Raw genomic sequence first — 14185 nt, 5'->3', positions numbered from 1 at the left:
TATTAAATGACTTTTAGTTCATGAGTAAATTAAAGGTAACTGGTGTTAGATCCCAGTCAACTATCCCTGTATTTAAATTCAAGTTTCCCGGCTAGATTAGACCAAAAACATGAGTTAGGAAACACCAAATGTCTTCTTTTGATAACCACAGATGTTTATACAGGAGTAGCTGTTCCCCCAGCAGCCTTTAGGTGTCAGTGTTGGGTCACGTAAAATGGCCACAGTCATTGGGTGACACTGCTCTGCTGTGCTCTTTCTCTCAGCTGTTTGTCAGAGCAAGATGCCCCACAGCTTCAAGGAATTCACTGCATCATTCGCATCATGTAGCTCAAATAAGTAATGCCCTCGCTGACCTGTACTGAGGCATCGCGCCTGCTCACGGATATTTAATGCTGATTTTTAACCATGAAATGCAAAAACAGGAAAAAAATGCGTTCCATTTTGCTCATGAGGTCGTGTGCGTCATTTTTACAGTCACGTCTTTCCCTTTTTTAAGGCACATTACTACTCACAAAATGAACTGCGATAACAGTATTAAGGCTAAAATTCCTCTGCAGCGCTGTCGTCTCAAACCACGCTCAGAGATCTAGTTAGATCTCGGGGGAGAACATGCCTTGTGATTCTTGTCACACGACGCTGAGGCTCTGGTGTTGATTAACTCTCAGATGTAGTTGACTCACTCACAGATGTGCACCTTTTCTCCCCTCTGCCCTCCTCCTCTCTCCCTCTAACAACGATCCTGTGCTGCCATGTTGGTCCTGCTGAGCAGAAGGGGTACACACAGAGGAGCTGGACAATGATCTAGGTAGGTTCTTCTCTCTCATCTATACTGTATATACTGTAACCCCACACTCACCATTCCATCATTGGTGTCACCTTGGTTTTGCACACATCTGATTCATTGTTGCAATTCAGAAAGTTTCAGATGAATTTATAAAAACAGAAAATGAAGTCACGACAGTTAATAGTGCGCATCTACATAATGACATGCACAGCAGCCACCACCAGTGGCTCATGGTGTCATTTGACAGTTGGCGAGCGATGCCATGAAAATGACTCTAATCATCTAGAAATGACACATCATGCCACGCTGACAGAGATCTGACCTTTACCTTGCCTGTTCTCTGTATGTAGCTTTGATTTTGAACAAACACACTGTGTGTGATCAGAAAACCGCTCTTCAACACAACTGTCAACTTACCCACATGCCACCGGCGAACCAGACACACTCGCACACGGGCAGGACGTCATTTCATACATAAGAGGCGAGGGCTGATCCAAGGAAGATTGTTATAATGATGATTTCCTAATGGGTGTCTGTCTGAGCCAGACGGCAACAGACGCTTTTTTTTCCTGAGGCCCATCAGTGCACTAACTAGCCTATCAGACACAGCAGCGCGGCCACTTGTGCAGGATAAATGGTGTCTGGAGACTGTGCCCTGCACCGTTATGCACCAGTAATGAATGATGTCATTCTATCAGGGGAGCTATCTGATTAATGATTGTAGTAACCCTTTATGATGAGCATGTTTTGAGATGACCTGAAGGTACAATGACATAGAGGGACAAAAATCATAAATACACATTTGACATATAGAGAGTTGAAGTCCCTCCCCTTCTGCTGGACCTCCATGGGACCTGATGCTGCCTTCCGTTTACCTTGGAAGTCGGAGATCAGAGCTGGGAATGACGTCATACCTCAGCTGATCATGTTCTTGTGCAACAAAGTTGGAAAAGCAGATGTTGTCAGCAGTACCAGTTGATAACAGCACATTGTGCACAGTTAGAAGGTGGACAGGACTGTGTGTGTGACTGATTTAATGAGACACAAATGAGACAAAGGTGCCAATAAGCAGTAGATTACCACAACTTTCACTGCTGTTGATGTGCGGAGCAGCCATCTTTGATCTTGAGGTCAAGGTCGGTGAGATTAGGCTGACTTTTTAAGTCGGAAATCCAACTTCAGGGGGCATTTCAGTTGAAACTTCCAACTGGGAACTTGGAAATTCCGACTTCCTTGTGCAAGTGGAACACACAATAAGGTCCCGTGGGGAACATCGGAAGGGGACGGACTTTGCCTCTCTATTCTCATGTCTTTTTTGAGTAACACCATGCTGTATTGCTGCTGACAAGTGAAAGAATGAAACTTCTTTTAGCTTGATTGTTACCAGTTTCAGTTTTGTAAAATGAGATTTGAAAGGTTTTCAATCGCTTCAGGGTCACAGACTTGCTCGGGAACTCTATTTGAGCATCAGAGTCAAGTATGTTTTTTCATCATCTGCTAAAGCTGCATTAATCAATATGTTTTTATATTAACATTGAGTCAGATGACTTAATGACTGTGAAGGAGTCACCTGCAGAACAATATCACTACTTTTAGCCTCTTTCAAGCTTGTATTTTCCAGCAGTGGCAGGCAGCTGTTTGCAGCAAACAACAATAAAAGCAGGACAAAAGCAGAACTTGCGTACAATAGAACGTTGATGCCACACTTAAAGGCAAACCAGCCGTCTTCAGGGCCTCAGTTTTGTTAGCAGCTCCCTTCGTTAAGCATCTTAAACAGCTGCCACATTGTAATCATCAGATCACACAAGTCCAGAAGACAGCTCTCGACTGGATGAGCATGTTCAATAATTATTGATCACCATGATCCAATACAGGTGGGCAAAGGAACGCAATTAACTTCAGTTCTCTGAGGGGGAGCAGACTCAAGCACTTTGTGAATGCGCAGCACACACTCACACACACACACACACACACATACACATACACAAAGTGCCTCTGTAATACATGCTTACTCAAGAGAAATCAATCACAGCACTGTATCAAGAGAATGAGATGCAAATAGTTAAACATGTAATTCATCATGCTTGACTCCCCGTTGAATTCACAATATGTTCAGCAAGGTGGGATGTGGGAAGAGGGACACAGCGTGAGGAGAAAACACAGCTTAATGAGTGACAGATTTCTTACTCTTTGTCTTTCTCATTTGCTTTTCCACCCACTGAAATGTATGCCACATTGTTGAGATGGTTGCAACACCAAATTTTCTCTCTGCTCTCTCTCACACACACACACTCACTTCACACACACACCGACACACAGGTGCTCCTCCAGGAGCGGAACTAGTGCAGTGTGAAATCAAGTGGGTGATTAAAATTTTGCGCGAGGCGATGCGGGACTGCATTCCATTTAACGTTCCAGTTCAAAAATCTGAATGATAATTCACCATGCCCGCTTTGTGGGTTCACCCTGTGCAACAGCGCTAACGCTGTAACCTTGCAGTCCCTTTTAGCTGCATGTGCTTTTTGTGTTAGCTGCATTTAGCAGGTGCAGAATATATGGAAGTATAGCAACTGGAGCTGCTGGCGAGCACCAGAATGACTCTGATTGCAGATTTGTCTGCAGTTGCTGGATACCTGGTCAGACAGACTGTAATCTGTAGCTGTCACGTACATACAATTTAAACATTCCCATCTGGCTTATATTTCTTTGCATCTGCTGCTGACTCCACTCCAACCAAGTGCCCTCCTCATTTGAAAGCAGAGGGAGGCTCTCCAAGTTGGATGATTGTAATTACCATCTACTTGCACACAGGGCGAGGCTTAATTGGCTGAGGGTAATGATATGTAAAACTGATACATCACAGGAGAGGATTATTGGACAATCTGTGTTTGTAGCCAATTAGAAGACTCTGACATTATCTATGTGGAGGCCAGCCAATAATCAATGCCGCCGTAATCAAATGGCTCTGTTGGAGATAACAGCATCACTTTCTCTGGCAACAACTGTAGAAATTCAGCAAGATTGCACCATCGGGCGATTACACTCTGTTGAAGTGGGCCCAGTCATATTCATATCTTTGCCTCATCAGCACTGATTACGATGAATTTCACTTTTACTTATGTGAAAGTTTGTTGAGTGTCTGCACATGCGTGGTGGCACTGCTGTGGGAAGGCAGCCACTTTGACTGCCACTTCCTCAAATGAAGAAGGTTGTCAGTCAAGTCGAGGTGCAGTCTGGGTCCACGATAAGTGACCTATGTAAGGACACACGCTCAAACAAGGAGACCACAGCCACACTGGGTTTAGCCAAGGACAGGAATCTCTTCACTATATAGCCATCAGATTAAGAGGAAATGTGCTTCTTTGCTTATTTATCATGGGTGGGGTTTGGGGGGTTAGAAGGCACCGTACATGGCCAACTGAAACCCATACTGTACATTTACTTCCTGTCTGCTCTGAGCGCATCCATCGCACTCTCACCATACCTCTGTCTTTATATCTCACAAGACTACACTCTCACTACACATTGAGCTATTCCTTCAGACAAAAGTGATGGATGCGTGAGGTAGTGAAGTTGATACAGTAGCCAGTGGGCATGCGTGTATGTTTTCATGTGTCTTCTATTGAAGGTTATGGGTTAGAATTCGGTGAACTTCAACCGTCAATCAAAATGAAAAACATTTTACAGCCTGTAGCTTTGTTTTTATATAGCAGTTACAGGTGACTTTTCAAAAATGGGTCTTTCTGCTGTGCGCTCCACCAACGGAGCAGAAGGCTTGTTTATTTTTCCTGCCGCTGCCAACAGTTTGCATGTATTTGGCAGTTGCTAATTTCAGATCCTGTCTTTGTGACTGTTTGTCTCTGTTATGAGGGAAAAAAAAGGTTAAAGTCAAAAAATTTTCTCTGCACATTTTCAGGCTCTTTTTAATTGTGTGTTTTTAAACAATGGTTTCAAAGCCTGGATTACTCCGACTTCCCGCTCCCCCCCAGTTTGCCCCTCCTCCTTTCTCTTACCTGTCTTTCCTCCCTTGCTTTTCCCCTCCCGTCCTCTCTCTGACCCCGTCGCCACTCCTTTGTCCCACCTCCTTTCATCTCTGCATCTCTCCATTCATCCATCCATCTCTGCCCAGGGGGGTCTTGCTCTGTTCTTATCTGATGTGTGGAAATGTCAGCAGTGTGTGGGGACAAGGAGAGGGGGTTGGGGGGGGGGTGATGCAGACAGCCTGTGAAGCTGTTGAGTCACTCTGGCCCAGGAGACTGACTGACAGGCAGACACAATGGAGAGGCAAAAGGTCTCCACTGGCCGTGCCTCTAATGGCTCAATACATGGCCCCCAGCAACTTCACAGCCTCCAGTTTTCCTCCTTTTCCTCTTTCTCATTCACTTCTCTCTCTCCTTCCCTTTTTATAGAACTTCCACCAGGATGGGAGAAAATAGACGATCCAGTGTATGGGGTCTACTATGTTGAGTAAGTAGCGCACAGTATGTAAAGGCACCCAGCACCCACACAAGCACACTCCAATGCAAATGCACAGGCTTCACGCAGACAGGAAGTGGCCTTGCGTTTGTTGTCTTGCACATGAATTGAAATGCTTTCACACATTTTCATTTTGTCAAAAGCAACTCTTGACCTTACTGTAAATATGAGCAAATGTAATGTATGTACAGTTCTGCTATAAGACATCAGATTTCGCTGCAGCTATTTTGGTCTTTTGTGTACTGGAAAATGTAGGCCATTTTGTTTGTGTCATTATCATTTGGGAAAACATGCGGCGAGTGTGTGTGTGTGTGTGTTTGTGTGTGGGTGTGTGCATGTGCGTGTGGGTGTGTGTGTGCATATGTGTGCATCTCATCTTGTGTGTGCCCCTGGGCCTCAGCATTAATACGAATATGTTTCATGCGTTTTTGATGTTGTTCAAAGCAGCACCTGGGGCTCAAGGCTGTGGCATTTCAATTTTTCCCCCCTCTTTGTCTCTGCAATATTTAGGCTTTTTTTCCTAATATACATTATTCACTGTTTCCTTCATTTGCCGTACAATGTGGTGCTTTCAGGTGTAATTTCTCGGTGCTGGTAGGTTAGTGGGAAAACCTCCCAGGGCTGGTGTGGAAGATGTGGAAGTCTGTTTGTAGCCCCTGTGAATTAAGCCGTCATCAAAGTGAGATTTATTTGATGTGATTTGTGGGTGTGATTGTGTCACGCGTGTGTCGGGGGGGGGGCAGTGAGTATAGATGGATGCATGCATATTGTGCCACTGTGTATTAATCAAAGCTTATCGCCATGTTTTCCCCTCCCTGTCCTGACCCTATCTCTCTCTTCTATTACCTTACCCTCTCCTGTATGTGTGTTTTCCCTCCCTGCTGCGCTCCACTTTCCCTGCTGATATTTACCTCTTGTCCTACATCCTGTTTTCTATTCTTATTTTCTGCTCCTATTACTCATTCCTCCCGTCCTTCATTTCTTATTCCCTCAACCTCCATCTGCTCGATCCTCCCTCCACCCACCGTCCCAAAGTCATATCAACAGGAAGACCCAGTATGAGAACCCAGTGTTGGAGGCTAAGAGGCGCAGGCAGCTGGAACAGCAGCAGCCTCAGCAGCCTCAGCCCCAAAGCCAGCAGCCACCCGAAGGTGAGCGCTACATCCGAGGTTCGTTCACAAGCCCCCACCAAGGGCGTCATTTCCTTTCTTTCTATTCATGTGAGTGACTGAGTCGTCTGCATATATCTCTGTGTGCGTGTGTGTGAGATTGTGTCTTTATGGCAACTATTGCTACAGTATTACTTGGTGTTGCTGCTGCTTTATGATTTGCTAAGTGCTCTTCCATAAAGACATAACTATTATTTGCGGCTGTGTCGTGCAGCCTTTTTGAAGTTAATTTCTGTTTTCTGTGTTGCGTTCTGACGCTTGTTTGTGGTAATAACCTGAAAGCTTTTTTTTTCTCTTGGATGAACACAGGTAAGTTTGTCGATCTGCTTGCTTAAGAGAGCTTCTTCCCTAATTTCTGTCACTTAATAAAGCGCTAAATGCTACCAGTAATAACAGTGATGATGTAGCTCACACTGCTGCCAAAACACAACTAATTGGGAACCTTTGGTTGCTCCTGCTTCCTGTCTTCAACCTTATGCATTCACAGGACGCCCCGCAAAGAGATTAATTGTAAATGCAGGCCGGCCCTCATGGGAGCTCTCCTATCCCGCTGCACCTTCTGCTCAGTCAGCAGAAATCATTCGATTCCATTCAATTACCTGCTGATTTTTCCTTCGTCTGAAAGCTCAGTCTCTCTTCAAAAAAAAAACCTCAGTACCGTCAAGCCGGGTTTTTACCTATTCTTTTCACTTCTGCACTGATCCTACCTCACTGTTAAGAATATTAATGAAGGTTGTAGTCTGATCAGTGCCGTGATGCCGTAACAAGGTGATTAATCAGAGATGGTAGCCAGTATGAGGAAATGGGCCACTCTGTTTTCACACACCTCCCTTTTTTATTCAGTAGGGAGATGTGAGACAGTGTTAAAAGCTTCATGAAGTTTGTGTGACCCGTTTCACCCGAGTTAACGTGTTATCTGAAACTGTAATGTCGGTTTAAAGGGACAGTCCACCCCAAAATCAAAAGCACATATTTGTCCACCTACCTGTGATGTAATTTGTCAGTCTGGGTTGTTTTGCTGGTGGTTGCTGAATGTTGGAGATATTGGTTGTAGAGATGTGTGCTTTCTTTTGAATATAATGGGACTAAATGGCACTCGGCTTGTGGTGCTCAAAGCGCCAAACAAAAGAAAGAAAAAAAAATACATTTAAAAAACCTTGACAGCAATGTCTCTTTCCAGAAATCCTGACTTGGTTGCTCAAGATAATCCACAGACCTTATTGTGAGCAGTTTCTTGAAGGAACTATGTTCTGTCTACCCAAATACACCCGCCAACCGTATCACTGCACAGGAGGTAGCATTAAACCACTAAGCAAGCTAATGTTACAGCTCGACTGAGGAGGATGCCGTTAATGTCGGGCTGTCATGCACATGAGCCTGATGTCCATGAGTAAATGCGTGCTTCCTTCTGCATGGTTGTTTGGTAGAAAGAAAATGGCTCCTTGGCACTCTAAGCACCACAAGCTGACTGCCATCTAGTTCCATTATATTCGAGAGAAGGCAGACTTCTCTATGGCCAATATCTCCAACACTTGGCAACTCACACCAAAACAATCTAGATTGATAAATAGAAGGGAAAAAATAAATGTATTTTTGATTTTTGGGAGATCTGTCCCTTTAGCAGACTTCCTTGGAAGTCAGTATTTTTAACCACTTCCATTCCCCTGTTGCTCTGTGGAAAGAGTTTGAGTTTTGTAACTGAGTACCAGGCAGACATCATACCAGGAGATGTATCATTTTCACTGAGAGTTTTCCAAACTATTCCTTCACAAGTTCCTCTTGCGTCATAGAAAGCAAAATGGCTTTTTTCCCAAACACACAGCACAGTAGGCCATGTCGTCCCAGAGCCCTTAGCCCCAGTTTCCTCCACAAGTAGGGCAGCTGTGCACCTGTCTAGACCCCATCTAGAGAACATGTGCCTCTTGCTGTTGCAGAATGGATCGAGGACTCGGCATTGGCAGGGGCCCCGCTGGCCAGCTACGCTGCCAACCACCAGGAGACCTACAGGGACCCTGGGACAGGACCTCCAGTGCCCAACGCCATGGGACAGAAACGTAAGTTCCTGTTAAAGACCTGAAGTCATTAAAAACAGCATAACTCATTACTTCCCTGTTGTCTATGCTGCGTTACCCACAGCGGCTTATTATGAGTTAAACCAAATTCAGCTCGTACAGTGTAGTCTGTTTTCCTGAGCCAGTGCCTCAGGCTGCGTTTGAGTTTTAATGATGGAGGACCAGAAATGAACTGACACTATAAATCTGCTCTCTGTATTCATTTCATCATATATCCTTAATAAGTAAAATTAATTTCTATTCATCTGGTATGTACAGTAGATTACATTTGTCCAATAGAGCACTCCAGGCAGTGTTTGTATATTCCCAACCGACAAACTGAATACGACTCCGCTAAGTACAGTTTTATTTTATATACGTTTTCCCTCTGTGTTTAACGCGGCCACATGTTGCTTCTCTTGGAGCCTCAGTTATGTCGCTCCATTTTTCGGATCAAATAATGGCCTGATTTCACCCACCATTTAGCGATACACACACCTACAGACAGTGTCTCGCCGCTACTGTGTGTTTCCTTCTCCTGGTTGCCAGCTCCTTTTATACCAGCCTCCCACTAGCAGCTTGTCTAATTAGCGCAGCCATGGCGGAGAATTAACTGCCTCACCCTGTCTCTCCCTCTTACTCTCCCTTGCCGCTCTGTGGGACGTCTTTTCCTTTTTGCCTCATCAATCTCTTTATGTTATAGCTCACATTCGCCGTCTCGCTGGCTATTGTTTTGTCTCCTGCCACTCTCTGCTTCGGTTCTGTTGTTGTTTACGTCCACCTTTCCGTCATTCTGTCTCACTCTCTGTCTCTCCGCTACTCTGTACTGTAACGTCCTAGGCCTTGACATTCCTCCAGAGAAAGGCGTCATTTCATATCTCTTTATCCAACTCCCTGCTTTCATGTTTCTCCTGCTTCCTGGTCTGTTCTTACATCTCTGGATCCCTTGTGGATAAAGCTGCCATCAATGTTCACAGTTTTGTTACATCTCTCCTGTTCTGAAAAATACTATTCAAAGGTGCTGCACACACAGACACACGCGCCAGAGTAAAAAAAAAAAACACAAACACAAGGACACTAACTGACTCCAAGGGTAATGCATTTTTCATTGAATACATAAACTGTACCAGAAGCATAACCTAATGTGGTACTGCTGGTCACCAAGCACACATTCCTCTGTGATCCCTTCTCTTTAATGCACACTTCTCCATCTCTTTCTCCCTGTTCACTTTCATTCCTTCCTTCACCTCTGCCATCATTTCCATACTCATTTGTGTGAAGCCATTTTCTGCCGTACGTGGCTCACATCATGTCTGTTAATAGACGGTTAGAGCTCGGCCCGTCCCTGTTGTTCCTCGTTCCTCGCATTCTCGACAGTGACGACTGCGGATGACTACCTCACTCAAGTTTTTGATTTAGACTGATTCCATCTCATATCTTTCTTCATTTTCTCCTTAATGCCTGATAATGAGGTAGAGAAAGCAGGAAGAACAAGGATGGCTGAGTAATTGGGTTTAGATTGTTCTCATGACTTAAGACCACTGTGAAATGTGTTTCGTGGATATCTGTGTTAATTAAAGCCTCACAGCCACTGTTGAATGATGGAGATATCTTGTTTGCAGGAGCTGTTCACCGAGGCAGAGCGCTCTTTCATACAAATGCTTTTGTCATATGACCTTCACACGTTTGACATAAAAAATCAGGCGCCTCCCTGTTAAATCTTTATCACAAAACCACCAGTAAATGCGAACAATGCAAAGTAGCATCATTTGATTTGCACCATGTTAAATTTAATATATGTTGTCGTATGTAGCGCCACATTTAATCCCAGAATCAAGGTGTTTTGTCTTTTGAGGATGGTGGAAACCTAGAGCAGATGGCACCAGGAGCATGGTTTGAATTGACTGGGATTTTACACTGGAAATTACCTACGTTTTCTAACACATGCATCCTGTTTTTTTCGATTCCCCTTTGACCTAATTAATCAATAAATTATAATCAGCTTGTTTTGACTGACATTTTGTCATCACCAAACCATAGTCAATAACCATTACTCTAAAGCCCCTTTTCCCACTGGACCACAAGCTCACTAACATCAGGCTTTTGTCTTTAGCGGGGTTACAATCAGCATTCACTCCTGGGATAAAAGGCTGTAGGAGCTGCAGGTATTTATCAGGTCCAGCTCCGATTGGCAGTGAGGGAAACATGGTGGACGCGCTAATTTTTGGCCCTTTTCTTGCCCAACCATCAGCGCATATTGACCGTCTGCATCCAAACAGCGCTTTAACATCGTTCCAAATTAGTCAGCATAGCATTTGAAAGAGAGACTGAGTAAGTAACAGATATAAAAGAATAATAAACACCATAGTATTTTCACTGGCCTCCATGCTGCTCTCTACTGTTTACTAGCCTATTTATTGGCACATTCATGATGTCAAACGTGACACACCAGAAAGAAAAGGCAAACTCGTTTACTGTCAAGGTTAGTTCCAGGTCTTTTGAAGAGAACTTTCCTTTGCCAGTAAGCAAAGAAAGAGGAAGAAAGGTTTTACTGGAATATACCGATTCAATATATCGCCAGACAGAGAACAGTTTTAGCATTTTTGGTGATGTGCAAACAGGAAGCCAAAGCTGATTTTTTGAGTTTGTGCTGTTTCATCAATGTGTCAGAAAGATCTCAATTTAATTGTCTGTGTTTGTGTGTACAGGAGGAAAGCCTTTCTTTACTCGGAACCGATCTGAGCTGAAGGGGACTTTCATCAATACCAAGCTGAAAAAGAGTCGTCGGGGGTTCGGTTTCACTGTTGTGGGAGGCGACGAGCCAGACGAGTTCCTGCAGATCAAGAGCCTGGTCCTAGATGGACCCGCTGCCCTCGACGGCAAAATGGAGACAGGTTGGTGTATTAAATTGATCCAGGACTGCTGCTTTTGAATTGTGATTAATTTAATTTTCTGAATGCTGATTGTGTATAATTAAGGATCCAAAACTTTTATCAAACCGTACCTTACATGCTAAATAAACTAACCTCTCCCTCTTCTCCAACTCTAAGGTGATGTGATCGTAAGCGTCAACGACACATGTGTGCTCGGCTACACCCATGCCCAAGTTGTGAAGATCTTCCAGTCCATCCCAATTGGCTCCATGGTCAACTTGGAGCTGTGCCGCGGCTACCCGCTGCCATTTGACCCCGATGACCCTAACACTAGCCTGGTTACCTCAGTGGCCATTCTCGACAACAAAGAGCCCATCATCGTCAATGGGCAGGAGGCCTCCAACAGCTACGACTCGCCGTCCAGCCACGGCAGTCAGAACAACAACAACGGCTCGACCAATGGAGGGGCACCCCTCAACGGCCTCCCGCGACCCCACAGCCCCTCAGCGGAGGTGGCCTCCGATACCTCTTCCCAGCACGGCTACCCCAGCGACGTGGTCACCCTGGCCTCATCCATCGCAACACAACCAGAGCTCATCACTGTACACATGGAGAAAGGAGACAAGGGCTTCGGCTTCACCATTGCCGACAGTCCCGGAGGCGGAGGGCAGAGAGTGAAGCAGATCGTGGACTACCCGCGCTGCCGCGGCCTCAAAGAGGGCGACATCATCGTGGAGGTGAACAAGAGAAACGTGCAGAGCATGTCTCACAACCAGGTGGTCGACCTGCTCAGCAAGTGTCCTAAAGGCAGCGAGGTCACCATGCTGGTGCAGAGAGGTGAGTGGAGGCTGATCCTTCCTCGTGCATGCTTACATTGTCTCAGTGAATCTGTCGCCGGTATTGTATCTGATGAGAGCAGATGGACATGAGGAAGATGGAGCGAACAGGTGTCAAGTCATACGGCGGTTTCTGATTTATGTGCCCATATGTTGAAGAATTGCAGAACAAAACAAACCTTTCCCATGAATCTGCTCAATGCTGTTGACAAAAAATAATAGGCTTCTGCCTTACAGGCTGTCCCAGCTCACAGAGAGCTCTTTTATTGACACGCATATTTATTTATTCATGTAAATAGGGGTGGGAAGCAAAGAAGAAATTGCAAAAAAAGCAAAGATAGAGGGACTATTTGGAAGGAGAAAAGGAGCCGCAGAGAAGGTTGAAATATCATTTGAGGACGTGGCTCTGAAAGAGAAGTGGGAAGACAGAGTGAGGTGTTTACACTGAATAGCATTGACAGTCAGAACATTATAGCTGTCTTGAAATGGAAAGGAGGCAGAGGGAAGAAAAAGTTAAAAGGCAAGATGAAGGAACTCTGATAAGAAGGGTAAACATGGGCGAGTGAGATTTAGATGGTGTTTCAGGTCAGAGAGTCTGAACACTCTCCGTCTCTCTGCCCAGGTTCTTATGCGCTCCCCTCTGTTTCTGTCTGCTGTGTTTGTTGGTTGTCAAACACGTCTAGTTTATTTTAGGCTTTTAGTGTATTCCCATGTTAAGTGAGTCGCTTAAAAGATGCCACCGAAATTGTGCTGGCGCGCCTTTTATCCGCCCACCAGACGATCTGGCTTGGTATGAGCTGAAATCATTTTGCTTGCTAATATACATTTTCAGTATTAGTTGGTCAGTGCCAATGCTGTGAACAAAGTGCACCTGCATGCCTCCATTCACCATGCACCACCCAGCCTTTGTCGTGGTTTCTGATTGAAAATCACTGTCGCACAGAAGCACTAAATGGAAACAAAGCAACTGTGAATGGAGGATAAAACTGAAATGATTGAATTTTGGTATTTTCCCTCCAATCCCCCTCAGACTCACAGACCTCCGGAGCTCTAAACGCACTGTGTGATACAAGTAATTGGACTATTTTCTCTGTCAGACTGTCCATAGCTTGCATTGGGGCTTATTAATTCAAGTCACTGAAAGGTTTTTTTGTGTGTTTTGCACACGCGCAGTTTATCTCCTCTGTAGGGTTAAGTGCTCAGAACTGTCGAGGGAAATTGGTCCAATGAATGGTGGCCAAGTCACATTGTAGTCTCGCATTGACTCCCCGTCTTTCTCTGTCTCGCTCTTTACGTGTGCGACTCCGTCTCAATTTGTATCTGCGTCTCTCTCTCCATGTTGTCACACTCTCTCTTTGTCTCGCTTCTCGACACACACCCACACAGCCCAAACCGTTCCACCACCCTCCCCTCGCTGGCTTTTCACTAATGAGGAGCATTTCTTCATCATGCAAGTGAACACAAGCCCATAAAGTGATACGGCCTCATCATCGCCAGGGTGCTTAATGTGCTGTCAATAAAACAGAAGGCAGTTTAGCTGGGCTTGTGTAAACGCTGTGATGGGCTTTGATGGCCGCAGACAGACAGATATGACTGTGATAGAGGGAATGGCACTGAGCTAAAGACAAAGGTATGGATAATGATAATGCATAAGGGGCTTTGTAATTGAACCATCATCGCTAAATGGCTTTTATGTTTGCTACAAAGGATGCCAGTCAGTGGAGAAACACACAAACACAGGAAACAAATATGAAATCCAGTTTGATTTACAGTTTCTCAGAGACAGTCCTGCCCTTCTGCTGCTTCATGCAGAGGAATAGTGCAACAGAAGTTTGCTCACTGCACTTCTCCCATTTGCACATTTAAGTATCGAGTGCTGCCTACTGTATGTTTTACAGAGATCCTTTCTGATGAAGAGCCTAATGGCTCCACCATCTCAACACAGACAGTAATTAGTGAGCCCAGTTACAAATTAGACTAGCTTTTAATTTGTCCC

General features: G+C 44.8%; 1 protein-coding gene across 8 annotated transcripts in view; it reads left to right on the top strand.

The window, feature by feature from the left end:
- The window catches only part of magi1b (membrane associated guanylate kinase, WW and PDZ domain containing 1b), a 167811-nt gene that overhangs the window by 117373 nt on the left and 36253 nt on the right, over positions 1 to 14185 (top strand). For 7 of the 8 annotated variants that reach the window (XM_050037297.1, XM_050037299.1, XM_050037295.1 and 4 more), the window contains 6 exons: positions 770 to 805; positions 5194 to 5251; positions 6296 to 6429; positions 8364 to 8483; positions 11189 to 11374; positions 11531 to 12190. In XM_050037297.1, the coding sequence (XP_049893254.1) occupies positions 770 to 805; positions 5194 to 5251; positions 6296 to 6429; positions 8364 to 8483; positions 11189 to 11374; positions 11531 to 12190 (1194 nt within the window). The remainder of the gene's footprint in view (positions 1 to 769; positions 806 to 5193; positions 5252 to 6295; positions 6430 to 8363; positions 8484 to 11188; positions 11375 to 11530; positions 12191 to 14185) is intronic. The other variant, XM_050037298.1, reaches the window with a different exon arrangement.

This window comes from Epinephelus moara, chromosome 24 (genome assembly GCF_006386435.1).
Source record: "Epinephelus moara isolate mb chromosome 24, YSFRI_EMoa_1.0, whole genome shotgun sequence".
Lineage (NCBI taxonomy): Eukaryota > Metazoa > Chordata > Actinopteri > Perciformes > Serranidae > Epinephelus > Epinephelus moara.
This window is presented reverse-complemented; position numbering and strand designations above follow the sequence as displayed.